Genomic DNA, 25790 nt, shown 5'->3' with positions numbered 1-25790 from the left:
TTGTCCCTGTGGAACTTTTTAATACTACAATATTTTTTTCAAGTGGTAAACCATCACATGCTGACATCATGTGCAGGTTTTAGGATGAGGACTGATGGTTATAAACCAGCATGCATGCGGGGACACGCACAGGTCGCCTGTCGCTCATGGGGAACACTCCAGTATTACCAGCAAATGTAATCTCGTTACCAACCCCCCCACGGGATTTACAGCCAAACCGAGGCGCACTGCTATTGGGTGCAGGGGAGGGGTCGGGCTCCGCCACCCCGCTTACTGTTACTCTGATCGCGGGAACGCCACCAGTTGCTTCTCTGGCACCGCTGCGCGCTGGTTATGGATCAGGACGCAGCGTTCCTCTCTGCTGTCAGCGGCGCGTAGAAAGGTGCCCAAATGAACCACCGCCCACCCGTCTCGTCTGGAGTGCAATGGCTTAACAGGAGAGACATGAGTGTCCGGGCGGAGGACAGCATGACCCTGTGCCAAAGGGCTCTCCAGATCGTTACGGAGCTTTGCCTTGCAGGACACGTGGACCGAGAGAAATGTGCGGATATTTTCCCCTCGGAGAGCAGCATCCAAGGTAAAGGATACGCAGGTAAATTAGAAAAAAAAAAGTTTTTACTTCCTAATATCTTTTACTGAATTTAATGTAAAGACGATGAGCTGAGGAGAAAAACAAATTTGGTCATGAAATGCTGAAACTGTACCTACCTGTTACGCATCTTGCAGTGCGCGCAGTCCACCCTGACCACACTGCAACAGGTGAGGCGCAACAGAAAGGCACTTTCCTGACCCTTCATTTGCTTTATTTTCCTTTTTTACGTGTTTCCATGCTTCATCCACCTTTTCAAGTTATTTTATTTATCGAGAACTCATCAAATTTGGAAAAGGAGCGAAATAAGATAGATAGATAGATAGATAGATAGATAGATAGATAGATAGATAGATAGATAGATAGATAGATAGATAGATAGATAGATAGATAGATAGATAGATAGATAGATAGATGTATTCATTTCAAAGTTATTGCATAAAGACTTTATTAGGGTTGAAGTATATGAAATTTTTCTTAAATAATTCTTAATTTATTATCTTGAGGTGAAGGTCCTCGGTGGGAGGGGCCAAAATTTAAAATGCAAGTGGATCTCAAAGGATAAGAATATTCTCGAAAAAAGTTCTTGCAGTAAGTTGATTACGTACAGTAGAGTCATTCATTAGTTCATTTTCTTCCATTTTATTCAGAAATACAAGAAGAACAGAAGAGCAGATTAGTAAAGAGAGAGAGAGATGGATTGGATTGGATTAGTAGTTGATTTAATAGCAATTAGACCTATTAACCTATTTAGGTTTTAGTTAGTGCCAGGATTTTTACATAAACGGGAAAAAATATCAGTGTTTATGTTTTTTCTCTTTTGAAACTATAAAGCTTTGATTCACACTACAAATTTTTTTAATTTTTTCTTATAATAAGTGCATTTTTTCTTGAATTGAGGAGGTAAGTGAGACACTTTACCACTGAACAAGACAATTTGCATTTAAAATAAGAAAAAAACAACTTAATTGTCTTATTTCAAGTGTATATTATCTAATAATCTTATTTTAAGAGTAAAAATACTCATTCCATTGGCAAATCATCCTATTTACCAACTCAAATGAAGATTAAATACACTTAATTTAAGACATTTTCACTTATTTATAGACCATTTTTGCAGTGCAGTACCTGCTGACATGACATGCCAACAGCTTTTAAATTAGGAAAAAATCTGGGATGCACACATGTACAGGAGTGCTTTTGCTTGCTAAACTAACTTTAAGCATGGTTTAATACCGTTTTGACCTGATACATTACTTGCACATATGATACTTATATTCATTATTTTGCAGTGTGGTGTATTAGAAGTGGATTGATCAGTGACATTGCTCAAACAAAGAACGATAGCAAAAAAAACAGTCCAGCTGACAGCCTTGGGTCAAAATATTAGGATATGGCCCCCCTACCATAAATATATATTAAATTACATTCAGTTTATTTATTTAGCACCAATTCACAACACATGTCATCTCAGGCACTGTACAGAGACAATTCAACCAGATGATACAGTCAGATTGTCTATCTTTATCTAAGGAAAACCAGTTGATTGCATCAACTCATTGACCCGAAGGCAATCCCTCACACTAAGCATGCTTGTAGCGACAGTGGAGAGGAAAAACTCCCTTTTAACAGGAAGAAACCTCCAGCAGAACCAGGCTCAGTGTGAGCGGCCATCTGCTGAGGCCGACTAGGGTCCGAGGAGACAGAAGCAGACATAGAAAAAGAAGCAGGGATACAAAAGGCAACTGATCAACCAGCTCCACAGGTGGCCCCTTCCAGGAAACACACAGCCAGGCAACTGTGCTCCGAGCCAGCCCCCATGTCAAGGGACAAATGAGAGCACATACAGTTAGTCATAGTACAAGAAACAGGACTACACTGAAAAACAGGCCAAGCTCCAACAAAAATAGATGTCAATGGCAGCACCACAGCTGATATTTCTCTCCAGGATGGTGTTGAATTTCTAGGAACCACTAGTAAAGCTGTAAATTGAGGGTGAAGTGCTCTGTAAGGAATATAAGAAACAATCAGGTCCCTGATATAAGATGGAGCTTTGCCATTTAAGGTTTTATTTTAAATTCTATTCTGGATTTAACAGGAAGCCAACACAGAGAAGCTAAGATAGTGTGTCCTGATGAAAAAAATCACCCCTTCCAAATAAAGTGACTGGCTTATCAGGTTCTTTTTCAAAGAATCTGGTCCAAAGACTATAACGTCTGTTTTGTTTGCATACAGAAGATGAGAGTTATCCAGGTGTTTTCAAGACATGCCTGTGATCTATGTAATAGGTTAGTTTCATCTGGATTTATAGACAGATATAGCGAGGTATCATCAGCATAACAGTTGAAATTAATTCTACCAATTAGGATCATATATATAGTAAAGAGAGTTGGTTCCAGCACTGATCCCTGTGGTTCTCCACAGGTGACCCTGGAGCATGAGGAAGATTTTTTATTAACATGAACAAACTGAAAGCTGTTAGATAAATAACAGTTAAACCACTTCACTCCATAAAATACTCAAGTCTTTCCAAAAGAATGTTATGATCAACTGTATCAAATGCAGCACAGAGATCCAACAGGACGAGTACAGATACAAGTCCATCATCTGAGGCCATGAGAATATCATTAGTGACTTTCACCAGAGCTGTTTCCATGCTATGATGAGCTCTAAAACCATGTTTAAATAACCTTTTCTGGAAATAAGAAAGAATATTTGGCAGTTTTACATTTTTATAAATATACTGCTATTCCTGTTTTCATAGTTTTAATCACTTTTTCCTTCCATTGAATTTTCCATTAATATGCTTGAAAACACTAAGAGAATTAAGATCCAAATTCAGTCACATTTGGTAGCTTACTGTCCTCATGGAGTGCATTATGGACATTTCTTCTTACTGTGTAGGCTGTACCAGATCATTGTTTTGTCTTATAACTTTTAAAAAATCTATATTTGTATTCAGCAAAAAAAAAAGCTGTAAAATGTATCACATTATATGTGTAATGAGAACATATTAGAGAATGAAAATTTACTTTAGTCTTCCTATATTACAAGCAGTTATTTGACACTGTGGCAGTTTGAAAAGTCTCTACCTTTGAGCTTTATTTAAAACATGCATATCCTGTTTGCTCTTCCTTAAAGTTGCTCTTTCTTCTGTTTTCTCTTTTCTCCCCTGCATGTTCATGTCATATCCGTCCTGTGTCACACCTGGTTCTTCTGTGGATTAATTCATGCAGACATCTCAATCAGTCTCCTTGCTGTGGTCGTGGGTTTCTGTGGCCTCGCCTTGTTGGTAGTCTCTCTCTTTGTCTTTTGGAAGCTGTGCTGGCCTATTTGGAGGAGCAAAACTCTGTCTGGCCATGTTGAAAACGGCCTCCATGTGGGTTTCCCCGAGGCGCCTCCTCCCAGCTCCACTCCTGTCATCGAGTGCAAAGTGGGGGAGGTGGAGAAGAAACACCCGCCGGAGGTAAAAGTAAATGGACGTAGTTCTGTAAAGTATCTGGAAGGAGCTATGAAGATCAGTCAGACGTCGCCAGACATTCCCGCAGAGGTGCAAACAGCTCTAAAGGAAAAGATCAGCAGACAGCCGACAAAGATCCAAAGGCAGACGACTGAGCCAACATCCTCCTCAAGGTAACAAGTGCAGTCTTACACACTTCAAACATTGTTCTCACAGATATGATTAATATTTAAAATCTACTTCGGTTTAGACGTGGTTCAGTCACACTTATATATATATATATATATATATATATATATATATATATATGAAATAAAACATAACAGTAGCTGAAATACTGTATAATTTATAGTCTAAAATTAAGGATATTTGAATTGTACCAAATTGACAACAAAACGAGAGAATAAGAGTGTATAGTTAGGGTAAACTTACATAGGAAGAAATATTGCACTTTTTTTTGGTAGGCAATCTAAATAGGCTACATTTTGTGTTTACATTTAACTGTGCATTAAAATTAAATGCATCCTCACCATGTAGCCATCCCTAATGACAGTCTGAGATTCAAACTGGCTTTCCAGAGGGGTCTTCAAGAAACATCTACCCTCTATAACCATTAAGTCACCATTCCCTGCTAACAGTTGCAGGTAGGATGAATACACCCCTTTGTGCACCTAGGTTGCAACATCATTTTCCTGAAGAAGCTCTCCTTAGCTGCAAGAGCTTCATGCTTGGGATAAGAGATATTGCCCATATAAGATGTTAGTTTTCCCAGTTTCTTTCTATCTCCCACTGCCTCCAGTCGCTCAGCATCCTAGAATGCTGCTAGCCTTTCTTTTATCTAACTGCTTTCTCTTAGGTGTAGATTTTCTGATGTTGCAACAAAGTAGTCCATAGAAGATGACTGGGGTCAACACTAAAACCTTAAAGATGTGTTTAGAAGCCCCCCCTGAACTCCAAAAGATTTCAGTCTTCTTAGCAGGTAGAGTCTACCCTGACCCTTCCTTTAAATAGCATCAAGTGGTTTTATTCCAATACAGACTATTGTTTAGATGAACACCAAGCTACTAATAAGAGTCTACTCTTAGTTAGGTGGTTCTGCTGCTCAGATAATGAATATAACTTTAGCGGTTCCAGATTCCTCTGAGGATTTTTATTTCGCACTTTTAACTCTGAAAACCATCTCCCTGAACTTCCAAGAACTCGGTGCTACTATAACCAATTGGCAACACACCTGCTCTTGAGTGGACTATGTCACAATTAAACAGGTAGAAAAAACAAAGTCTAAAAAGAGAAACAACATTAAAATATTAATCAAATTTACAAACTCATCTACATAATGAAAGAGTCTGCAAAATAAACAATATGATACAAGATAACTCAAAAGGTAACTTTAAAGAAAAACAAACACAGCATTACTCTAAAGAAAACCCTTTAAATAGTAGAACCCAGCAAAGTAATCAATGACGTCGTCTAGCCAATTTAGCAGGAAATACCGCGACAAACAATGGTTAGTGAAAAGGAAAACAAATACCATGAATATACTTTGAAACAAAACACACAGTTCAACCAATAATCCAGAAGTAGCTTTAACCTAAACTTATAAATGGTTTGAATCTGCACCATAATAAAACAAACAAACCCGATAGTAAGTGAAGCAAAATGCAAACTAATGTTGAAATCTAAGCATTATGAATCAGAAATAAGAATAAGGGACAAGTGGTGAACATAAACCGAACCAGTTTGTCTCATGGATCATGAGTGGATATCATTTTTCTTGATGTCAGGATACACATTCTCCATCAAGTATATTCAATATGCTTTAATATAAGCTACTGTAAGGCGGATTTGGCTCCATAGAAAAGCCACCCCACAACATGATCCTGCCACAGACATTTTTCAGTAAGGCATTGGTTCCAAACCCTGGTCTTTAGGCACCTCTGCCCTCCATGTCCATTTCAACAAACCTGCATCAACCTGACTGGGGACCAATGCACCAGGATAACTACAGCCTGCTTTTAATGAAGCTTTTTCCCCCACCTTTCTGTTTTCTACATTGTTCTCCATTAATATTATTTACTTGTTGGTTTTACTAGAGTTCTCCATCAAACATCTGCATCCTTTAAATTAATGCACAATTATACTTTGGATTTAAAGATGTATTAACTGCTTAATTAGACTTGCTCTTATCAAAATGGTCAAAATAGAACACTTTTTTGTATTCTTCTTTTATGCATTAATGACATCCGTGTCTTTGCTGAACTGATGTTAACCAGAAAAAGAAAACTTTAGTTTTAGGCTTTAGAAAATTTGAAAGATTTACAGGTTCAATGGGAGGTAGAAAAACTATTGTGCATATCAAAATATTCCATGCTTTTAGGTGGCAGTAGTTTAATTTGACTAACATGGATGTCTCCAGTAAAGCACATTGAAATGAAAATACTCATAATTAAAAACACTTATCATTTATTGAACAGTATGTCATAATTTTATATTTAAAGTACTTTCAGAAGTTTGAATAATGAATATGACCAAACTTTTCCTTTAAGGCTGCTATAAGTTTATTATTGCCTATATTTATTGCACAGCTTGTGGACATTTTATTTATCTCTCTTGCCCAATTAACACTTAAAACTCCCCGTGTGTCTGTGTGTCAGTTACAGACTGGTTTATAACAATTTACAGCCAAATTCTAAATTAGTTTGAATATTTACGCTAAAAAACACTGTTTATTTAAGCGCAGGCAAAAACTGGAATGCACCAGTTAGAAATGAAAAGAAAAAAATCAAAATATAAGAAATGTCAGGATATTTATGACATAATGTAAATGATGGAGGATTAAGTAGCAAAGAGGAAACTGTCTCTGCAAGCTTTATTTTGTAGGCTAACAATAGACTAGATCCTGGTTGTGTCGGATATAAAAGCTCAAAATAGTCACCCTGACTGATCAGCAACCTAAGATATGAAATCATTCTGCTGCTGTGCAGTTTGGTAATAAGGGGTCTCTGCTGGTAACATAAATCATCTTATTCCATCTGAAAATTGTCTTGCCTCCTTCAATCAAGGGAAATACACTTACTTCAAGAAAAAAACTCTTAAATTTATTTAAACTTTTGCTATGTCATGGTTTGTTATGGTACAAGGGGGCCATAATGGGGGCCAGGGCCTGTTCTAAAGGGACAAAGGCTAACCCCTGTCTATTACTACCTATGCACTGAACTGATCAGAAAGCCAGGGCTGATGTGTTTTTTTTCCTCGCAGTCAAATATTAATTTTCATAATATCTGTTTTTTGTTTTTTTTATATTTGATTAAATATTAGCCCCTCATCTCTTTCATCAAGGCATCACAGTGTAACAAAACAACATTATAAATATCTCCAGTTAAACAATGTTATTGTTTTGTTATTTGAAAGGAAATAGTCTCAAATAGGGGCGAATCTAAATGGGGACAGGGGGCCCATGCCCCCCCCTTTAATAATACCATCATGTAGAATGTCCCACTATGAAATTGTTATATATCAACCAAAAAGTGTCAAAAAATACAGCAATAAATTCTATATAGCATTAATCTATTTACTGTAAATATTATGTAGAACCATGAATTCATTTAAACAGCACCAATGTGTAATTACATGAATAGCTTTATTAGCAAGGGCCTCAAATATCCGCTCCATCTTCAGTGATTTTTGGGAAAATACAAATCGATCAGTATAGGTCGACCTTGAACTGGTTTCAAAGCCTGTTAACTGGGCAGTTAGTGTCGCTAGCCTAGAGGTGACGACATTGGTCTTAAGGTGTAAACAAACGTTAAAAAAGGCACATTTTTTGGTTCAAATGAGTCATAACACCAAAGTCTCACTCTCGTCATTTTCTGAACCTTGGCAGCTCTGCTACATGGATGTCTTATAGTGATATCTACGTGTCCTGGGCATTATTTTGACAAATTACTGCTTTTTTAAGTCCAAGCAATAAAAACTGTTTATCAAGTACACCAGATCAGACTTTAAATCAATGGTGGTGTTTTCTCCAAAGATATTGTGATGTCAGCTGGACATGGTCCGCTTGGCACTGCCTTTATTAAGCACATTTTTTCAAATATTACACATAGGCTGAAGTAGGTCTGGTAAAGTTGTCCTTTTAGGTAACTCTGTTTATGCCCTCTAATTGCAGAAAGAGGACGTTATTAATGGGTTCCACTAGATTCCTATAGGAGCCAGTAGATCCAAAATCTTTAACTGTCTTATACCGAGTAAGCAAAACCTGGCTGACGGTTAAAGTTTTTATTAAAGGACGCAAATATAATCTTTAATTTGCTTACGATTGTATGAATAGCAAAGTGGCTTTAGGATTCAGTTTGGTAAGGGGAAACTGCGATGGATCTAATGTAGAACATTTTGAGTCAATTAATCAGCGGCGTGCGTGGAGGAAGAATAATAAGTCATAAACTGAGGGAAACACATGTTGTGCAGAAAGAAAACCACAGCAGTGGTCAATATTAATGATATGTGGCTGCTTTGCTTCTGTTGGTCCTGAAAATGTGTAAAGGCTGAATTTCCCTTTCAGATTAATAAAGATGAATAAAGTATTACTGATTGGAACTGCTTCACCAAGTATAAGGACATACTTGAAGAAAGTCTCACCATCTGAGAGGAAACTAAAGCTTTGCAGTTTTTGGACTTTCAAAGAGTTTGGTCAACTAAAGCATATTTCAAAGTTAACCAAGGCTTGCTTTCAGGAGTCGTAGAAGATCTCCGAGTGGCCATCATAGTTGCACAATTTGTTCCATTTTAAAGATCAGTTGTAGAATTAGGGAAAAGCAATAAGTTGCAGATTTAAAACCCAAGAATATCAATCAGCTACAAGCCTTTGCCAAGATGTGGGCTAAGATTCTACCGAACAGCTGCAGGAAGCTGATGTCCGGCTGTGAATCATGTTTGTAGCAGGTCATTAGAGCAGTCGGTGGCTCTGCCAACTACAAAAGATGCTTTTCATGAAGTAGATGCTCTTGTAGCCATTAAAGTGGCGTTTTATGTTTAATTCTGAGACACAGAAGCTCTTAGACATTTTATTTGTTCTTGTTAAATGAAAATTAATAGTAGATTGACATTGCTTTGGATTGAATAATTTTACCTGCTTCTATAATCATGTTTAATTTGTTGAAAGGCCTACTAAATGAAATAGTAGCTAGAAAATTTGTATCCTAAATCCAAAGTTATGCCCTGAAAAAGGAGTTTTAGACGTGTATATTATTTTTCTTCAATTTAAACTATGCATAACATTTGCCAGTCAATTCCACTTAGAGGAAATTAGATTTGTTTGTATTATCCTCCCCAAGAAATATAAAAAAAATTGCTCCCTCCGTGCTGAAAGCAGTTTCTGACAGTGTCCTGGAGGTACTTTGCCATGTCTCATGTAAATCACCACTGACTGCCCAGTGACCTTGGACTTAGCAAACTGAAAGAAGACTGGAGCCATACATCTCTGTAGCATATGTGACATATGTTCTCAGTGCAGTTGTAACCCTATAATCACTTGTGCGTGAGTCAAGCTGCCATGGCAACGTCGGGAAGAAACCCCAGTTATTAAACAATCAGCTCTTGCTCTTCTTTGCTCCCCAGCTCTGTGTTTAAACTAGAAGGTTCATAATTAGCAGTGCTGCAGGGCCGGAGCTGTCATTGTAGAAGGGCAGGTTCCCTTGTGACACACAGCGGGCAGCTGTGATCAGTTTCTCACAGGGAGCCATTATTGACACTTGTCATTAGGCTCATTAATTCAATTATATTGCTGCCAAGGTCTTCATTAATCGCACACCCACCGGTCAGCCTGAGAGGCCAAGCTGGAGATTAAAACGCCCACTGCCACAGACTTTTCCTCCCACTTTTCTGACAACCGCTCCACTCTCCAAGAAATGCCTGAGATCATTCAGCTAGAGGATGTTATGACAGCAAAGAGAACACAAAAATAGTTCTGACACTTTGTGTTTTTTTTTTCTTTCACTGTTTATTGATTTGAAGGAGAAGATAAATGTTCCTCATATATTTTTGTTTAACTGTCATCCAGCAGGCCCCTTAAGGTCACCCTTTAATGAAACGCAGTTAGAATGCATTATTGATTAAATGTTAGGACTGTGAAATACTAACGGTGGGGAATATTTATAGCCATCCAGGTATCTGAAACACAGAATAATGTGGTTTAATGAATTCTTTTTAAAGCTGATGAATCCTTTTATTTAAATCTGTGAATGTATCAACATCGTCAGCTAATTCTATGGTAATCAGCCTGTAGGATGTATCTGGTAAAAAGCATGAGCCCTTGGATTTGTGTCCAATGGGTAAAGATAAGGCAGCTGTAAAGCAATGGTGACCTCACTACACAGTAGATAGAAAATTAAGACCTAACATATTTTACATAGATGGTGGTAAAGCCTGAGTAACTGATTACTTTAGAAATCTGCCATCTTATTTCTAACATCCTTGGAGCCTTCTTGGACCGTGCATTTTCCTCAGTCCTGGCTGTGGGGCCCATTACCTGAATTTCAATATTTAGCTGTGGAGGACAGGATTTATTATTTGTTTCTGCAAGCTTTGACCTTCACCTTTCGTTTGTAAACAGTGCAAACACTGTCGAGGGCAGGAAAGGAACTCCAGACTGATGTGCCGAATCTGGACAGCCTTTAGCCTTGTGGGTGTCACTCGGATAGAGCCTCAGTCTGTGCTTCGACCAGGAGCTTGCTTTTCTTGTTTGTTTTTTTTCTCACAGAGGATGGGAAGATACAGTAGGAGATATGGCTTTTTATTCTGAACCTGCTCCAATCAGTAGAGGTGAAAAACAAGCTGAGCCAAAAGGCAAGACTCTTAGATAATTGGTATGGGTAACATTCCAACCTTTTGGTAGATTTGAGATGCAAGTACATGAAACAAGCTTGCTCAGTGGAGTTGCTGGGCTTTGTCTTATTGATGTGGTTAAGATTGAAGCCACTGTTTTGCTAAGGGGGAACATTTCTGAATGAGTCAGAATACGTAGTCTCTGAGTAGGAGGCCTCTTGGGCACCTTCCTCGATTGCTAGGAGACATCAGGGCAGAGCTAAAAATCACTTATAACTTATTGATGGTTAAGATCATCCCAGAAGGAACGGTCAGTAGGGTTGTCCAGGTTTACCTCCTATTGAGTGTTCCCATGTACGGTACTCTAAAAAAAACTTAGACACAATTTGTTGCTCTTTATTATGTTTGTATCAAATAAGAATAATTAAAATGCAAAAGAAGCTTATAGAAAAAGATTTTATCTCTTACACACGTGCTACTCCTCCTCTTTAGACCCCTAAAAACTCAAAGATATGATTTCAAAATGGTTTTAAATTTTAGTTCCTTCCTTTAACTGCTTCAGGAAGCAGTTAAAGGAAGATCAAATTGGTTTAGCTCAATGCTATCTGGGTGCCTATTGGAATTTGCACTACATTGTTTCCTACAGTAGGACTTTGTCTGGATCATCAGAGTTTTCTTTCTATATTTGGGAATTGCCAAAGAATGATGAATGATTTTAGCACAGTATTTATTGATACACTTAGAGCATAGATTGGTTGCTTAAGCTGCAGGCTAGTGCAAACCATTTTAATTGAAATTCAAGATTTTTATTGTTTTAATTAAGCGCAAAGTCACAGTATCAAGCATTTCAAACAAAAGTCAGTTTATTTAAAATGTAACCAAAAGTATAAAAAAAAAACATATTATCAAGAAAAAAAAAAAGAGAATTCATGTTAAATTGTGCTAATTTCTCTTCAGTTTCTCTTCGCTGCCTCGTGTCAGCTGCACAGATCCTCTTTGTTGTTTACTATACTTTAGTGTTGCATTTAATCTTCCGCTGTGCTTCCCATGTAGTATAATTTGTGCCACTGCTGTGATTGTCTTACCGTCGGAAAGCGGGAGGACCAGTTGCTAGGTGACAAGATTGGAGGTTCAAACAGAGTTTTGTCTGTAGATGTCAACCTCACTGAAATTTCCACAATAAGGTAGTTGGTATATGGGGTCCAAATAGAAATGTAAAGGATGTCTTTTTTTTAACACAACAACAACAAATCTTGTTTTAACTTGGATAGAAATTTAGTTTAACAATCGACATGAAAGAACTCCTCTCAGTCTTTGCTTTAAAGTGTTCATATTTATAAGCAAGCAGGGGATAAATTTATCCCTGCATATCAAATACTTTAATATCTCTGCACCGTACAGGTAAAATAATATGTACTTTAATTGAAATTAGTCATTTAAAATTTTGTTTCTCAGGGTTCAAGTTTTTTTTTTCTCTGATGAGTACCGCTCTCATTTAATACACGATGCCCTTTTTAAACTTGATTATTATTTGTTAATTAAAAATATCCATCCAATCCAAACTGCTTCCTACTCTATGTGGTTATTTATTTGGAATGTAGTTCAAGTCACCTTTGTTGAAGCATCCAGATTTCCAGGTTGTGCATAAAACATTTTCCGAGTTTTGCATGTAAGAAGGTTGCTTTATCAGTTCATTGCTGTGATGTTGTCATATGTGTTAATTAAATGATACTACACTGTCAGATGTGTCGTAAGGCAATGTGGGAGTATTACTTTCCTAGCATCAGGTCTTCCAAATACCATACAAGCAAAAGACACATTATGACTTTTGTTCAATCTCCAAAGATTAGGCCAATTTTGAACAGAAACTAAAGCAGCCAACATATTTTACTCAAGTAAAAGTAAAAATGAGCCCATTAAGAAAATTACTTAAGAGTAAACATGTATTTGCCAGAAATGCTACTCAAATCCTCTGTAAATTAAGGAATTTACAGACCAAAAAATAAATAGTTGCAAAATTAAATTAAAGTAAAAAATAAAATACTTTTTCGAAATCATTTTTACATTAAACCTATGTAGGAATGTATGGGGAATGTCTTGTGTTTCAAAATATGTCAAAATGATTTTTTTTTCTATAAACAAACTGGGCTCCAGATTAAAAGATTGAATCTTGATTTTTCCTTACATTTGTTGCAGGTTGTCATCAATGTGTATAAAAGTAATGAATACGTTTTTAGAAAGAAAGAAGTAGAATTACAGATATTTGTGGTCAAATATAGAGAGTAAAAGTACATCTTTGGTCATTTGCAGCAGTTCTCTGTCAGTATGTAGTATTAAGTCAGTTGTTCAGATATTGCTTATAATTGCTTAGTTGATATGTTTCTATACTGTGTATAAAATACGGAGTAGAACAGGGTTTTTGTTTTTCAACTTATTAAATTTGAATTTTGAGGATAACCTAACATTGTAAAGACCCAGTATGCTCCCATTACAGAAAAAAAAGCCAGAGCTAACCATGACAGAACAATGGCGTCCTTCACTGCAATATGTTTTACTAATTATGTAAAATAATATGTTTCTTTTTTGTTAAACTTAAAGTGCAGGTGGAACTGCCAGTGGTTTATTGGACTATGATGTTCAGTGGCCTCAGTGCACCCATGTATGCGATAAACATAATGTTTTTTGGCTAGAAGACAACATTTATCTTAAAGGAGATATTTTTTTTTGAGAGAAAGGATTTGAAACCCTCAGAATCAGAATTCCACCAAACTCGAAATGTTTGTTGACCTAGATAAAATACTAAACACTCATAGGCGCTGCAGAAAAAACTATTTCTTTCATATTCAGATGTTTAACAAAAAGTCCTCTGACTTTTCCAACAGGCACAGTTCATTCCGGCGCCACCTGCCTCGTCAAATGAATGTCAGCAGCGTAGACTTCAGCATGGACAAAGTGCCTCTCCGGCAGTCATCTACAGTGAGCATCGGAAGAATAAAACCAGAATTGTACAAGCAGAAGTCAGTGGATTCTGAGGACGAAGCCAAAGGGCATGTTGAAATCTGTGGGAAACTCAGTTTCTCACTGCGTTACGACTATGAGGAGCAGGCCTTGGTGGTAAAGATCCTCAAGGCCTTGGACCTTCCTGCCAAGGACTTTACAGGCACCTCCGATCCGTATGTGAAGATCTACCTTCTGCCAGAAAGGAAGAAGAAGTTCCAGACACGGGTCCACCGCAAGAATCTGAACCCCACGTTTGATGAGACCTTTTGTTTCCCTGTGGCGTATGATGAGATCTGCAACCGCAAGCTGCACTTCAGCGTCTACGACTTTGACCGATTCATGAGCCACGACATGATTGGCGAGGTTGTGGTGGACAACCTTTTCGAACTCTCAGATCTTTCAAGGGAGGCAGTGGTATGGAAGGATATCCACGCTGCTACCACGGTGAGTGGAAGACCTTTTCAAATCCACTATTACTGCTGCTGCTGTGGGTAAACATGCTGTTAATAGGTATTAATGTTGTTTTTAGAAAGCTCTTATCACTAAATATTGCACCAATTCACTTGTGAGAGCCTGGAATGCTCTACACTGCTTGATATAAGAAGCAGGTGGAATGCATTATATAATTCAAAGGCTTTGGGAAATGCATTTAATCAGCCAAACACCCACACACATTTTCCAGAAACTGCTGGGTATTCTGCACAAATAAATATAACCACAGAGTAAAAATACCCAGCAGCAGCTACAGTTGATTTATTATAGCAAACTGTACAAAAATCCTGGGTGCTTAAACAGACTGCACAGCTATAAACTACTGCTGATAGAGGAAATGAAGATCTGGGCCATATGCCTTCTCTTTAACACCAACATTTATCAGACTTTGCTATGCTTTATAATGAATGCATTTATTACGATAAACATTGAGCCTGTGTTTAAAATGTAAACTAACTTTAAGCAACTAAAAACTTTAGAGAACCTCAATTTTGAACAGATCAGCGATTATCTTACAAAGTAAACAGCTATAAATGCTCATTTTTATCATCAATGGTGCTAGATTCTCCTACAGATCTCTGCTCTTTGCTCCATAAAAGTACAAACAATATTGGCAAAGATGTCATCCTGGTTGTCAGTTGGCTGGCAAGACTGGTTTATGTCCTTCATTTGCTTAGTTTTGCTACACCACAGGGAAACAACTGTAAAAAAAACTCTAAAAACCTATGTGCATAACACTGCATATAAACTAGCAGCTCATAAAGGCACAGCAGAAATTCTTGATTTTTCTTTCTTTGCAGCAATCCCTCATAACAAGTATTGTGCATATATAAAACCTGCCTATGTGTATGCACAGACTCGTCACAGGCTGCTGTAAGATTGCATCAACCAGCATTTGTCCCATGTCCAACTGTGTGGTCTTGTTGGTCAATTTGCCATGAAAAGTATGTCTTAAACGATCTCTGCAGGCGTTCAGTGGGGTCAAAATCCGCCTTTTTTCTCTCCGTTCCTTAATTCTGTATATAATCTCTGACCTATTCTCAAGGTCACCATATCTTAGGGAAAAGAGTTTATTGCAAAACAGCAGACAGAGAAATGGAGTTGCCACTGGTTGCAGATTATTGTCTGGATGCATCTCATCATTGAGATTGCCTCCAAACATAAGTTGGTTTTCCATTGAACAAGTCATCCTTCACCACTAAATGTCATTCACCTAAAAGCTGGTTAGTATGAGCAGGAAGTTTATAGGAACATTTAATGGGTTTAACACTCCTGTAATGCCAAACCCATAACAATTGCAGCATCTATTAAAATGTTTAAGAATAACTGTCAAGTATTGTTAACTAACTTGTTAACTGGCCATGATAAGAGCAACTTTATTGGATCAAAACTCAGTAAGAAAATGTTGCTTCCTAAATATTTTGTTTTTCTTTAGCTCTTTTCACAAAACCTGAATAATCCTTGTTACCATGTTATGAGTTATATTATGTGCTTATATTTAATGTACCATTCTCAGATATTGTGTAGGAACACTGAAACGACCTTGGAGATGCATTGGAATCTCTAAACTCCTGATAAGAAAACCAATTCAGACTGTTTTAGACACTTTTTCTTATCTAAACTCTGAGTCATACATCCAGTCTGGAGCAGCCATTCCCTAGTTTTATGGTTTCATTATTGTATACCTTTTCAATATTAAATAGTTTTCTTTAGCAGTGGTTTCTTTTCTCTGGGGAAAATTGTCTGAGGCTAAAGGCTGTCCTCTTGTCTGGGAACATAACGACACAAAGAGGTTGATACAGCCTCCGTAGTGCAGGGAGCAGGCTTATAATGAGACCAGAATTCCCAGCTTGGTTCTATGGTTTTTATCTTCTTTAAATTGCCGTGGGAAAATATTTGCTTCTTCTTCTTCTTCTTAAACAGTACCTCTGTTTTTGTTCAGATGATGATTTCATTTATAAGGGGAAAGAAGCTATTTGAAGCAACGTTTTGGAGGCTTCATCCAAAACCACTGAACCACAGTGAGGACAATTAGCCATTAAGGAGGAGTACATAGAACAGTGGGGAACTTTCCCAAGAAAACTAAAAAATGACACCAAGCGTGCACACAGGAACATAAAAATGATTCCCAGAGTGACATTTAGCCCTGCAGGCCACACTTGCTTCGCATAAGGCTTAATTGTTATGACTTAACTATATGAAATTTAGCTAAATATGTTTAGATGATCTTCAAGACTTAGAAGAAAATAATCATTCATTACAGCTGGGACAAAACTGATCCAGTTTTATTTGGGGGGGGAAAGGTGGTGGTAGTATGATGGTCTGAGGCTCCTTTGGTGTTTCAGAGCCCTGGAGAATTTGCAGTTGTACATTAATTCTTCTCTGTGATAAGAGCATTAAATATAACCTAATGGTGTTTTGTTTTTTTGCCTTTCAATCTACCTATCTTAACAACCAACTCGACCTTTAGACACAGAATTATTATGAAAAACTCTAAAGAAAAAACATTTTATTAATGAAGCTGGTACTTCTCTAGTTTTATTTAGTGCAGTTGAACAGTGCAAGTATATGCATCATATTAATATAATAATTACAACTAAAAGCATTTATATTTATTAAAGAACCAATAGTATAAAAATATTTAAAGCTAAGGTAACGCTTTAGATCAAACCTTCATTTATCAGGTAGATTTGATTAAAAAAAACATTGTTTTTTCCTGCAATCATAAAGAAATGGAAATGAGTTAGAAACATGCTCCATTTTGTCCAATTATTGACTACAAATAAGATGCAACCAGTTTATAACTCTTCGGCTTTATAAGTACATAAGCAGTTTCCTTGACTGTCAACATTTCAGCTAAAAAGCTTAAATTATTGATAATTATACTTTTTTGATCTCACATTGGAGAAATGTACCCATGCATTTAACCCATCCCCTTGGGGATGCAGTGGGCTGCCATCATGGAGCGCCCGAGGAGCAGTGTGGGGTTAAGGGTCGTAAACAGAGACTAAGATTATTACTATGAACCTAATAACTGCTGTAATGTCTGAATTAATAAGGACTCAAATGATAATGGGATTAGAGGTGTCAAGAGTATTAATGTTTAAAACTCCAGTAGAAGTTTAAATCCCTCTGTTTAAAAACCATTTTGTTGAAGTTAGAGGATCAACTTAAGCTTTTTACTCAAGTAAAACTTCAAAAGTACAATTTTTAAAACTACTAAAAGAAAATATATGCACTGCCTTATTAAAGGAACATTTTCTACAAGTCTGGATAACTTTCTTATACTTAAGTTTCTTAGTTTTATAACTAATGATAACAGTGACTCTTAAACTTTGCATAATCTTGAACGGCTGTTTATTTTTGGTGCAGTATTGAATCCAACCACAAATAAATTAATTGTCTGGATGAAACACATTTTGATCTTTTACATTTTTTTTAAATACTAACAGGCCATAACGAAAATTAGCTTAAATGAACCAAAATTAACAAGTCTAAATTTAACATGTACGGAATAGAAAGTGGAGCTAATTACAAGAAAATGTAAGGAGTAGAAGTAAAACGTCTAAAAACTAATTACTCCAGTAAAGTATAGATAGCCAAAATTTCTACTTAAGGTAACGAAGTATTTGTACTTTGTAACTTGAATGGGAGTGAATATAAACAGTTTTTTAAACAGTAATTTTGTTCAGTAAGGGTAAAAGCTTTAACTCAACATGGTCCTATGAGGAAAGTAAACACCCCTTAAATTTAATAGCTGATTGCGTCGTCATAGGGAGGTTACTGGGAGAGTTTCACATTAATGTGAAGGAAATTTGCCCAGTTTTCTTTGCAGGATTCTTGAATTCAAGTTTACATTGAGGGTTTTAAACACAAAACTACCCTGATCAGCATCTCTTCAAGTTTGGGTGTCTGTTTAAGCTTCAGGATTTTGTTGTAGAAATGCATGTTTCCATCAATTAAGAGAAGTAATGCAGAGGCAACATAGCAGCGTAGGGCCATCAAGCTACCACCATGTTTGATTGTAAATATGACGTTCTTTCTCTGAATTGCTTTTAATTTCCTACTTGTGTAGCTTAACTCATATCTTTCGAAAATGTTGTGGAGCTGTAAAGTCGTGCTTTAGAGCTCATCCATGAGTGGCGTTTCGCCCACCGACCTTTTATGAGGCAAGTGAGGCTTGCAGTGCTTTAGATGTTGTTTTTAGTTCTGCTTTGAGCTCCTGGGTGCATCACTGGAGTCATTTTGGAGTCAGCCACGGCAGAGAATGTCCTCCTAATTTAGAGACAATCTCACTGTGGATTTGTTTTCCATAAAAAAAAAAAAAAACTTAATTTGGGAATTGATTTATTTATTTATTTTGATGCAGGTTATCTTTCTCTAATAGTAAAATGAGTCAGATGTGAGACATTTTGGTGAAAGTCAGGTGACAATGGGTGAAATGTGGAAGGAAACTAAAAGGCCTTTTAACATTTATTGTAGAAACCTAAAACCTATGCTGGTTAGATTTAAATTAGAAATACAGAGATGTGCAACATCGAACCTCTTCCCTCCATCTTTTTCCTCCATTTTTATTGAAAGTATTTAAAACAGACACACATCCCAAATAAACAACTGTTATCTTGATGGATTGGTTATTGTTTCTGAAAAAAATAATAGCAGTTTTTCCTAATTTGAAATTATGATTTAGTGACTATGAATGTGTGTTTTAAATGTTATAGCGGCTTAGAAATTAGTCCAACCCAGAGCAAAATGAATTTTATGGTATACAAAGAATGCTAATATGAAATCTGAAAACTAAGTAGGTTCTGCATCGTTTTAAAGGTTACCGTCTTGATGTGCCTTTTTAATTCACAGAATGGGGTCGGCTCATTTAAAGCAGGCTAAAGTCTTTCTGTTTTCTCCTCTTTCACCCTTCAGGAGAGCATCGACTTGGGAGAAATTATGTACTCGTTGTGTTATCTGCCCAAAGCGGGGAGAATGACCCTAACAGTCATCAAATGCAGGAACCTCAAAGCCATGGACATCACAGGCTCTTCAGGTAACCCCGAAAGCAGATAAAGCTGACATCAAAGCAAACTGAGGTTTAAAATTAGCTGAAATACAACAGCAGGTGGCCGCCTAGAGCGGAATGAGTGCAGGAGACATGAGACAGAGAAAAGACATTGGTGTTTTAGATTTTGCTTTGAGAGAAAATTATAGAACATTTATTAATTAATATTCTCAAATTTTTGAACTTTGCTTTTCTCATTTCAATGAAATTCAGCACATTGAAAACTCCCCATTTGTATAAACAGATCCGTACGTGAAGGTGTACCTGGTGTGTAACGGACGGAGGCTGAAAAAGAGGAAAACCACCACCAAGAAAAGCACACTCAACCCCGTTTACAACGAGGCCATCATCTTCGACATTCCTCCAGAGAACGTGGAGCAAGTCAGTCTGTCCATCATGGTGATGGATTACGATCGGTAAGTGGAAGACTCACCTCTAACTCAAGCAAACCATAACCTACTAAAATAACTAAACGCATCAATAAAGCGACCAAACTCCCTAACATGGATTAGGTCAACGTATGCATACAGTATACAACATATGTGTTCAACTATGAAAAAATCTAAACAAGAAAATCCCACTTTATAACATTCATATATTCCTTCTGCTTTATATATTCCTTTTTTCAAATGGAATATTTTCAACCCACAAACGAGCAAAACTTTTGTCTCTTCAGAAGGCTAGTTTCGTACTCATTCCCCCGTATTAATGATTTCTCCATCTTCTTGACCAAATGGCTGTGTGGGAACAGCGGGGGGTTAACCTGCAGAGACAGAAAACTATAGAAGATAAGGAATAGTTTGGGAAAAGAGGCAACTTTTGGCAGCCTGATAAACCGGACTAATTTAGTTTGGATAAATGAGACATCGGAAGATTGTAGATGAGAACAATCCTTTGTTTTTTAAACCGTTGTCTGTGCCTATTGGCCAACGCTCTGTCCAATGAGCGCAACTGACTGTGACATAGGAAGCGTGACAGAAAGCTGGTGGGGGAGTGTAAACAAACAGCCTGTCGCTAAAATGGCGAATACGTCCTTCTTAAAAATGAATGATAGGCAGAGCCTCTTCCTGCTCACATTTCAACGAAAACCCCAAGTCTAATCCTTCCAAAACTGATTCCAAAGCTGAGTCAAACGAGAACTATTTAATAGTTGTTGGCATCTTTCTTGTTGTGCTTTCTCCAGCATCACGCAGCTTTGTCGTCACGCCCTCAAAACCCCGCCCGCTTTGCATCCAGAAATTGAAAACACATCGCTGCGTTGTGATTGGCCCACCAGTTCTAGGGCCTGTGGCATTGATCGATGCTAGACCAAACACACAGGCAACAATGATTTTGGCCGCTGGCAAGTGGGGCTAGTTTATTTGGCTAAACTTTTGGTGCAGTTATAAGAAAATGAAAGAAAGTAAAGATGTATTTTGTAACGTATAAAAACGACCAATAGCGAGGACCATGAGCAATAAGGAGAGCTGATATGCAGCAGGTTCTTTGATAGACTTCTACTTTAAAATCAACCATCAACTGCAAGATTATCAGCATTTAATTATGGAGCATATATCTTTATCTTTTGTAAATTTTGTTGGTTTTTATCTGCTTATTAACCACAAAATAGTGGATTTTTGTATATATATTATATATGACGTGCTGCTTATTAACTGAAACTAATCAAGGATAATCTACAGAATTTTCTTTTACCATTTAACTGGTGCAGCTCTACATAAATCTGTACATCAGTCTCAAAAAAAAATAAAAAAATCTAAGCTAATAACCTCTTTTTATTTCACTTCTAATCTATGCACTATTTCTTTCTTTACATTGTTTTTTATTGTGTTGTAGTTCTGCCTCCGTTTAGGCCAAGGAAAAAGCATTGCTTTGTGATTCAATTGCATCTTAATTGAAGTGTGTTACTCATAACAGGGTTGGACACAATGAGGTGATCGGTGTGTGTCGAGCAGGTCCAGATGCAGTGGGTCTTGGACGAGATCACTGGAATGAGATGTTGGCTTACCCGCGGAAGCCCATCACACACTGGCACGCTCTGGGAGAGGTACATAACTGTCCCCTTTTTTAGCTAGTTTGCATTTATTTCCTGAGTCTGAGATTCAGCAGCTACTATTTACCGAGATTCATAAGGAGTCCTGAATGTGACATTTACCAGGTTTTACTCTAGGTTGAAAAGACAGGATTGCTAAATGTTTATATATGTAATTTATTTGCATTTTTAGCCGTTCGAAATACCAAAGATACAGAGGCAGCATCATTAGCATCTGTGAAGGTTACTTTGAAAATATCAAAGTACTTTTGTGTGAAAATCTGACAAAAATAAAGAAAAAGGTGCAAATGCTGGAAAAATATATTCCCTGTCAGCTGAGTTAAGATTTCTTTAAAGTTTTTTTCTTTGGTTTTTGCATCTTTAAACGAACTCAAGGTAAAAGGTTTGATGTCTTCCTTAAAAGCAACAGAACATAAGTTTTCTTCTCTAAGGGAACTGCTTCTCTAAAGTTAGTGTAATTAATTTGTTGTTCTTCTTTTGTCACACCTACTCTCCACCTGATGAATAGGAAAAAACAGGTGATTACATGTTTCTAGTAGCAAAACTATTTTTGCAGTTTTAGTTTGAAAAATAACTGTGATCAAAGGCAAAAACACTTATATTTAAGCTAAAAACACAAATATTCTTTTTTATATATTCAGAGATGTTTCAGAAAGTCGTGACGTTCTTGGACATTCAGACCAAGGATCATTATTATTATTTGACTTCTCTTTATTTATTCATTTATGCATGATATAAGTATTTTTTTTATGTTTTTACAGTATAAATATTATGTTTGGAATGGAAGTGTTAATGCAGCCATACTTTTCCAAACTAAGAGGTGACTATTTTCTTTTCTACACTACATTTTCTGAATCTACTGTTAGGCTCCACTGTATGATGCAAATATATCACCAGTCTGTGCAATATTCATATTACAAAATAACTAATAATTAGTGTTGTACCAATACCAGTATCTGTGAGTACCGACAATAGAGCACTGATACCATTTTGAGAACCAAAAGTTTATTCAACTATTGTCACCTAGGTAGGCAATAAAAAGTTCTACTGGATTCACTTTCTATTAGTCATTTTCCTGCTTCACAAAGGTAGGCAGCAGCTTGACAAAACCAAGATGGCAATTATTTTACATCCAAATATTATGCAGTTCTTCATATACACACACATTCATTTGAAACGGATGGTATCAGCCGATACTGCACAGCCAGGTATCGGGTATCGGGAGCCAAAAAAATGGCATCGGCACAACAATACTAATAATTGTAGATAAATGTATTCCAAGTGTTAAGTTTGAATTGTCATGATGGTGTAACTTTCAGATTCCCCTGCCCCAGTTTATGAGTCAGGTGGGTCACCTGTTGAAAATGTTCCTTGTTTTTATCAAATAGGTTTCTATATCAAAGAATAGGTGAATATAGAGTATATACATAGAATATTTAAATAAGTTGCTTGTACAGACAAGAGAATCAGAGACATATAGATCCAACCATCTGGGCTAAAGAATAGAGACGCAAAAACACCAGAGTTCCTCCTGACATTTCTACTCCCACATAAAAAAGTATTAATGAAAACTAATAAAGGATCTAATGTGTGCTCAATGTTAGCTCAGAAGCTAAGCTTTTCTGGAGGTTTTTTCTCACTATTTTAATCATGGAGGCTTAAAAGTCTTGGGTTCTGACTTCAGTGTAAACAGATCAAATATTAAAGGTTGGTTTTTAATTAGGACAGTTTGTAGTTTGGTTTGCCAACTTTGAGAATCAACTTTTAATTCAAAGGGTTTAATAGTTTGCACTAGAATTACCTCCTAACCTATTTTTACATTTCCTTGGTAAGTCTACCTGCTTTTAGCTCACCCTTTATGTTAAGAAAATCTGCAGACTTTCTGAGGGTCCTTAAAGGGTTTTATTGGAACTTCTGTTTTTTTTTTTCTGTCTAAATTTGCCTATGATCACAGTGTGTTCTTTTAAGTCTATGAATTACCAGATCAGTTCACCAAAGCAAACAGAAAGCCTCAGTAACTGTTATATTTTGCCTTGCAGGGGCAGGGAAGAGCAGCTAGCTTTGAGAGTCAAGGTTCGTGTCCCTCTCCCAAACCTCTGCAGACACCCTGACAATTCCAGGTACAGTCAGAACATGGATTCCGTGGGAAACCAGAGATCCCTGTTTAACATTCTCCAGGATATATTGTATGAAGACTGATCATTTCGTCTGTGGTTGTATTATTCACTTGAATCCAACTTAGTTTAGTGCTCCACAGAGACAGCTATGCACAACACTCACAGCACTCTGCTTTAGACACAGATAACCAGAATAGTAGGCATTGAATCAAGGATTTTATGGTAGATCATTCACTGCAGATAATTTAACCCCTTTCAGTATTATGAGAATCTTTCAGGCCTAGCTCATTAATGTTTTGCTATTTTGATTTACAAATGGCACAAAGTTAAAGGGCTATGCTGCTTAGAGCCAGGGAAACATTTAGTGATGAACAAACAAGTCACAACCTGATACCTGCAGGTAACTAAAAATCTGCAGGAGCTTAGTAAAAGTCAGAAAATGTATCTGTCACATATGTGTTTAAGTATTAATCTCTGACTTTAAGGGAAACAACTGCTGCAGGTACATGTAGCAAACATGAGAGGATGAGGATAGATAAATACAAGTTTACTTAAATTTTATCTTTGTTTCCTAAAGCCAGATGGAATCTCCATTTTTAATTGATCAAATGAAAATGTAGATTTTATTTTTCTACCAACACAACAGGATTTATGTAGCCCAAATAACATACTCTAAATTAACAGCAGTGTTTTCAAACATCGTTCTATACTTCAGTTATCGACTGCATTGATTAAGCTTCAGTTCCAGTCAGAGGTTTCCACCTACTTATCACAGACATGATTGATTAATTTGGGTTTATAAATGCTTCAGCTTTAACGAGGTATCCATATGGATTTTGGGGCCTTATAATGTTTGCTGCAGATTTGGCCACTGAACATAAATCTCCAACTTCAGAGAATCTAAGTCGTTTTAGTTAAATAATGCATTGCGTGGGTGAAATTAGTGCTTATTTTAAGTACTAGCAGTTTGTCTATTCTGCTCGGAAATCCTCGGTGCAACAGATGCTCACTGGATTCTTCCTCTATAGACCTAACATATAGTGGTGCATGAATATCGCAGTAATGTATTTTTTTAAATACTGACACCGACCAGGGCTGCACAGTGGCCCAGCAAGAGCTTCTGGGTTTGATTCCAGTCCTTGGAATGGAGTTTGCATGTTCTCCCTGAGCATGCGTGGGTTCTCACCGGGTACTCCGGCTCCCTCCCACAGTCCAAAAACACGACTGTTAAGTTAATTGGTTTCTCTAAATTGTCCTAAGGTGTGAGTGTGTGCGTGAATGGTTGTTTGTCCCGTTTGTCTCCGTGTTGCCCTGCGATGGACTGGTGGCCTATCCAGGGTGTACCCCGCCTCTCACCCATTGACAGCTGGAGATAGGGACCCCTAATAACCCCAGTGGGGAAAAACGTGACAGAAAATGGTTGGATGGATGGATGGATGGATGGATGACACCAACGATATACCTGAAGTTTCTTTTATTCCTTCTGATGTCCGGTTTGTAGAAGTTATCTCCACCACGTCTAGATGCCTACGTGCAGCAAATCAACCTATTCTCATTATGATTGCGTGTGAAATCGTACGAAAACTTATGCACCGTAATTTCGTACGTTTTGGACGTTTTTTTTTCGTCGCATGCGCATCTGACTCATCATTCATGAATATAGAATATAAATTACAATTAGCCCTAACCCTGACCCTAACCCTAAGATATAAAACAGCAAGCAATGTAGTTAGAGACACGAATAAGTGATTATTGCACTGTTTTTCCCATTTTTACGTCTGTCCGTGGATCTCCTTTTTTTTTTCTATCTGCCAGCGCATGCGCACTGATGTGGTTTTTTGAGGAAAAACGTCCAAAAACGTACGAAATAGTGTGCATAACTTTTCGTACGATTTCACACGCACTCATAATGAGAATATGTTGAGCAAATGGCCACTATATAACGGCTGAAACACCGTTTGTGTTAAAGACAGTTGATTTACTTTTTTGTGTACAGAGTTAAGAGAGTTGCCGTGTACACCCTCATTGTTTTTTGGATCAATCGCATTGCTTCACAATGGAGCAGTTGTTACCACTGTCAGTCTTCCTGCATGAAGTCTAAAATTCTTTCCTTTTGCAAGCCTAAGTTCTCTCCAGCTTCGTCCCATGGCCCAAAAATATGACTGTTAAGTTAATGGTTACTCATAATTACCCTTGGTGTGAGTGCA

General features: G+C 37.2%; 1 protein-coding gene across 2 annotated transcripts; it reads left to right on the top strand.

Moving 5' to 3' along the window:
• The first annotated feature begins 153 nt into the window (after positions 1-153).
• On the top strand, positions 154-24770 carry syt10 (synaptotagmin X). 2 transcript variants are annotated; one of them, XM_038281353.1, is made up of 7 exons: positions 154-577; positions 3826-4222; positions 13754-14315; positions 19284-19404; positions 19661-19832; positions 21331-21460; positions 23506-23577. In XM_038281353.1, the coding sequence occupies exons 1-7, from the start codon at positions 391-393 to the stop codon at positions 23575-23577; spliced, it is 1641 nt and encodes a 546-aa protein (XP_038137281.1). In that variant the 5' UTR covers positions 154-390. The 2 variants fall into 2 exon arrangements, with proteins under 2 accessions (XP_038137281.1, XP_038137280.1); XM_038281352.1 differs by having other exon boundaries at positions 391-592; positions 23506-24770.
• The last annotated feature ends 1020 nt before the right edge of the window (positions 24771-25790 follow it).

The sequence above is a fragment of the Cyprinodon tularosa genome, unplaced genomic scaffold (genome assembly GCF_016077235.1).
Source record: "Cyprinodon tularosa strain WSP-4 unplaced genomic scaffold, ASM1607723v1 ctg17, whole genome shotgun sequence".
In the NCBI taxonomy this organism is placed as follows: domain Eukaryota; kingdom Metazoa; phylum Chordata; class Actinopteri; order Cyprinodontiformes; family Cyprinodontidae; genus Cyprinodon; species Cyprinodon tularosa.
The sequence above is the reverse complement of the archived record's forward strand: the minus strand, read 5'-3'. Positions and strand labels throughout refer to the sequence as shown.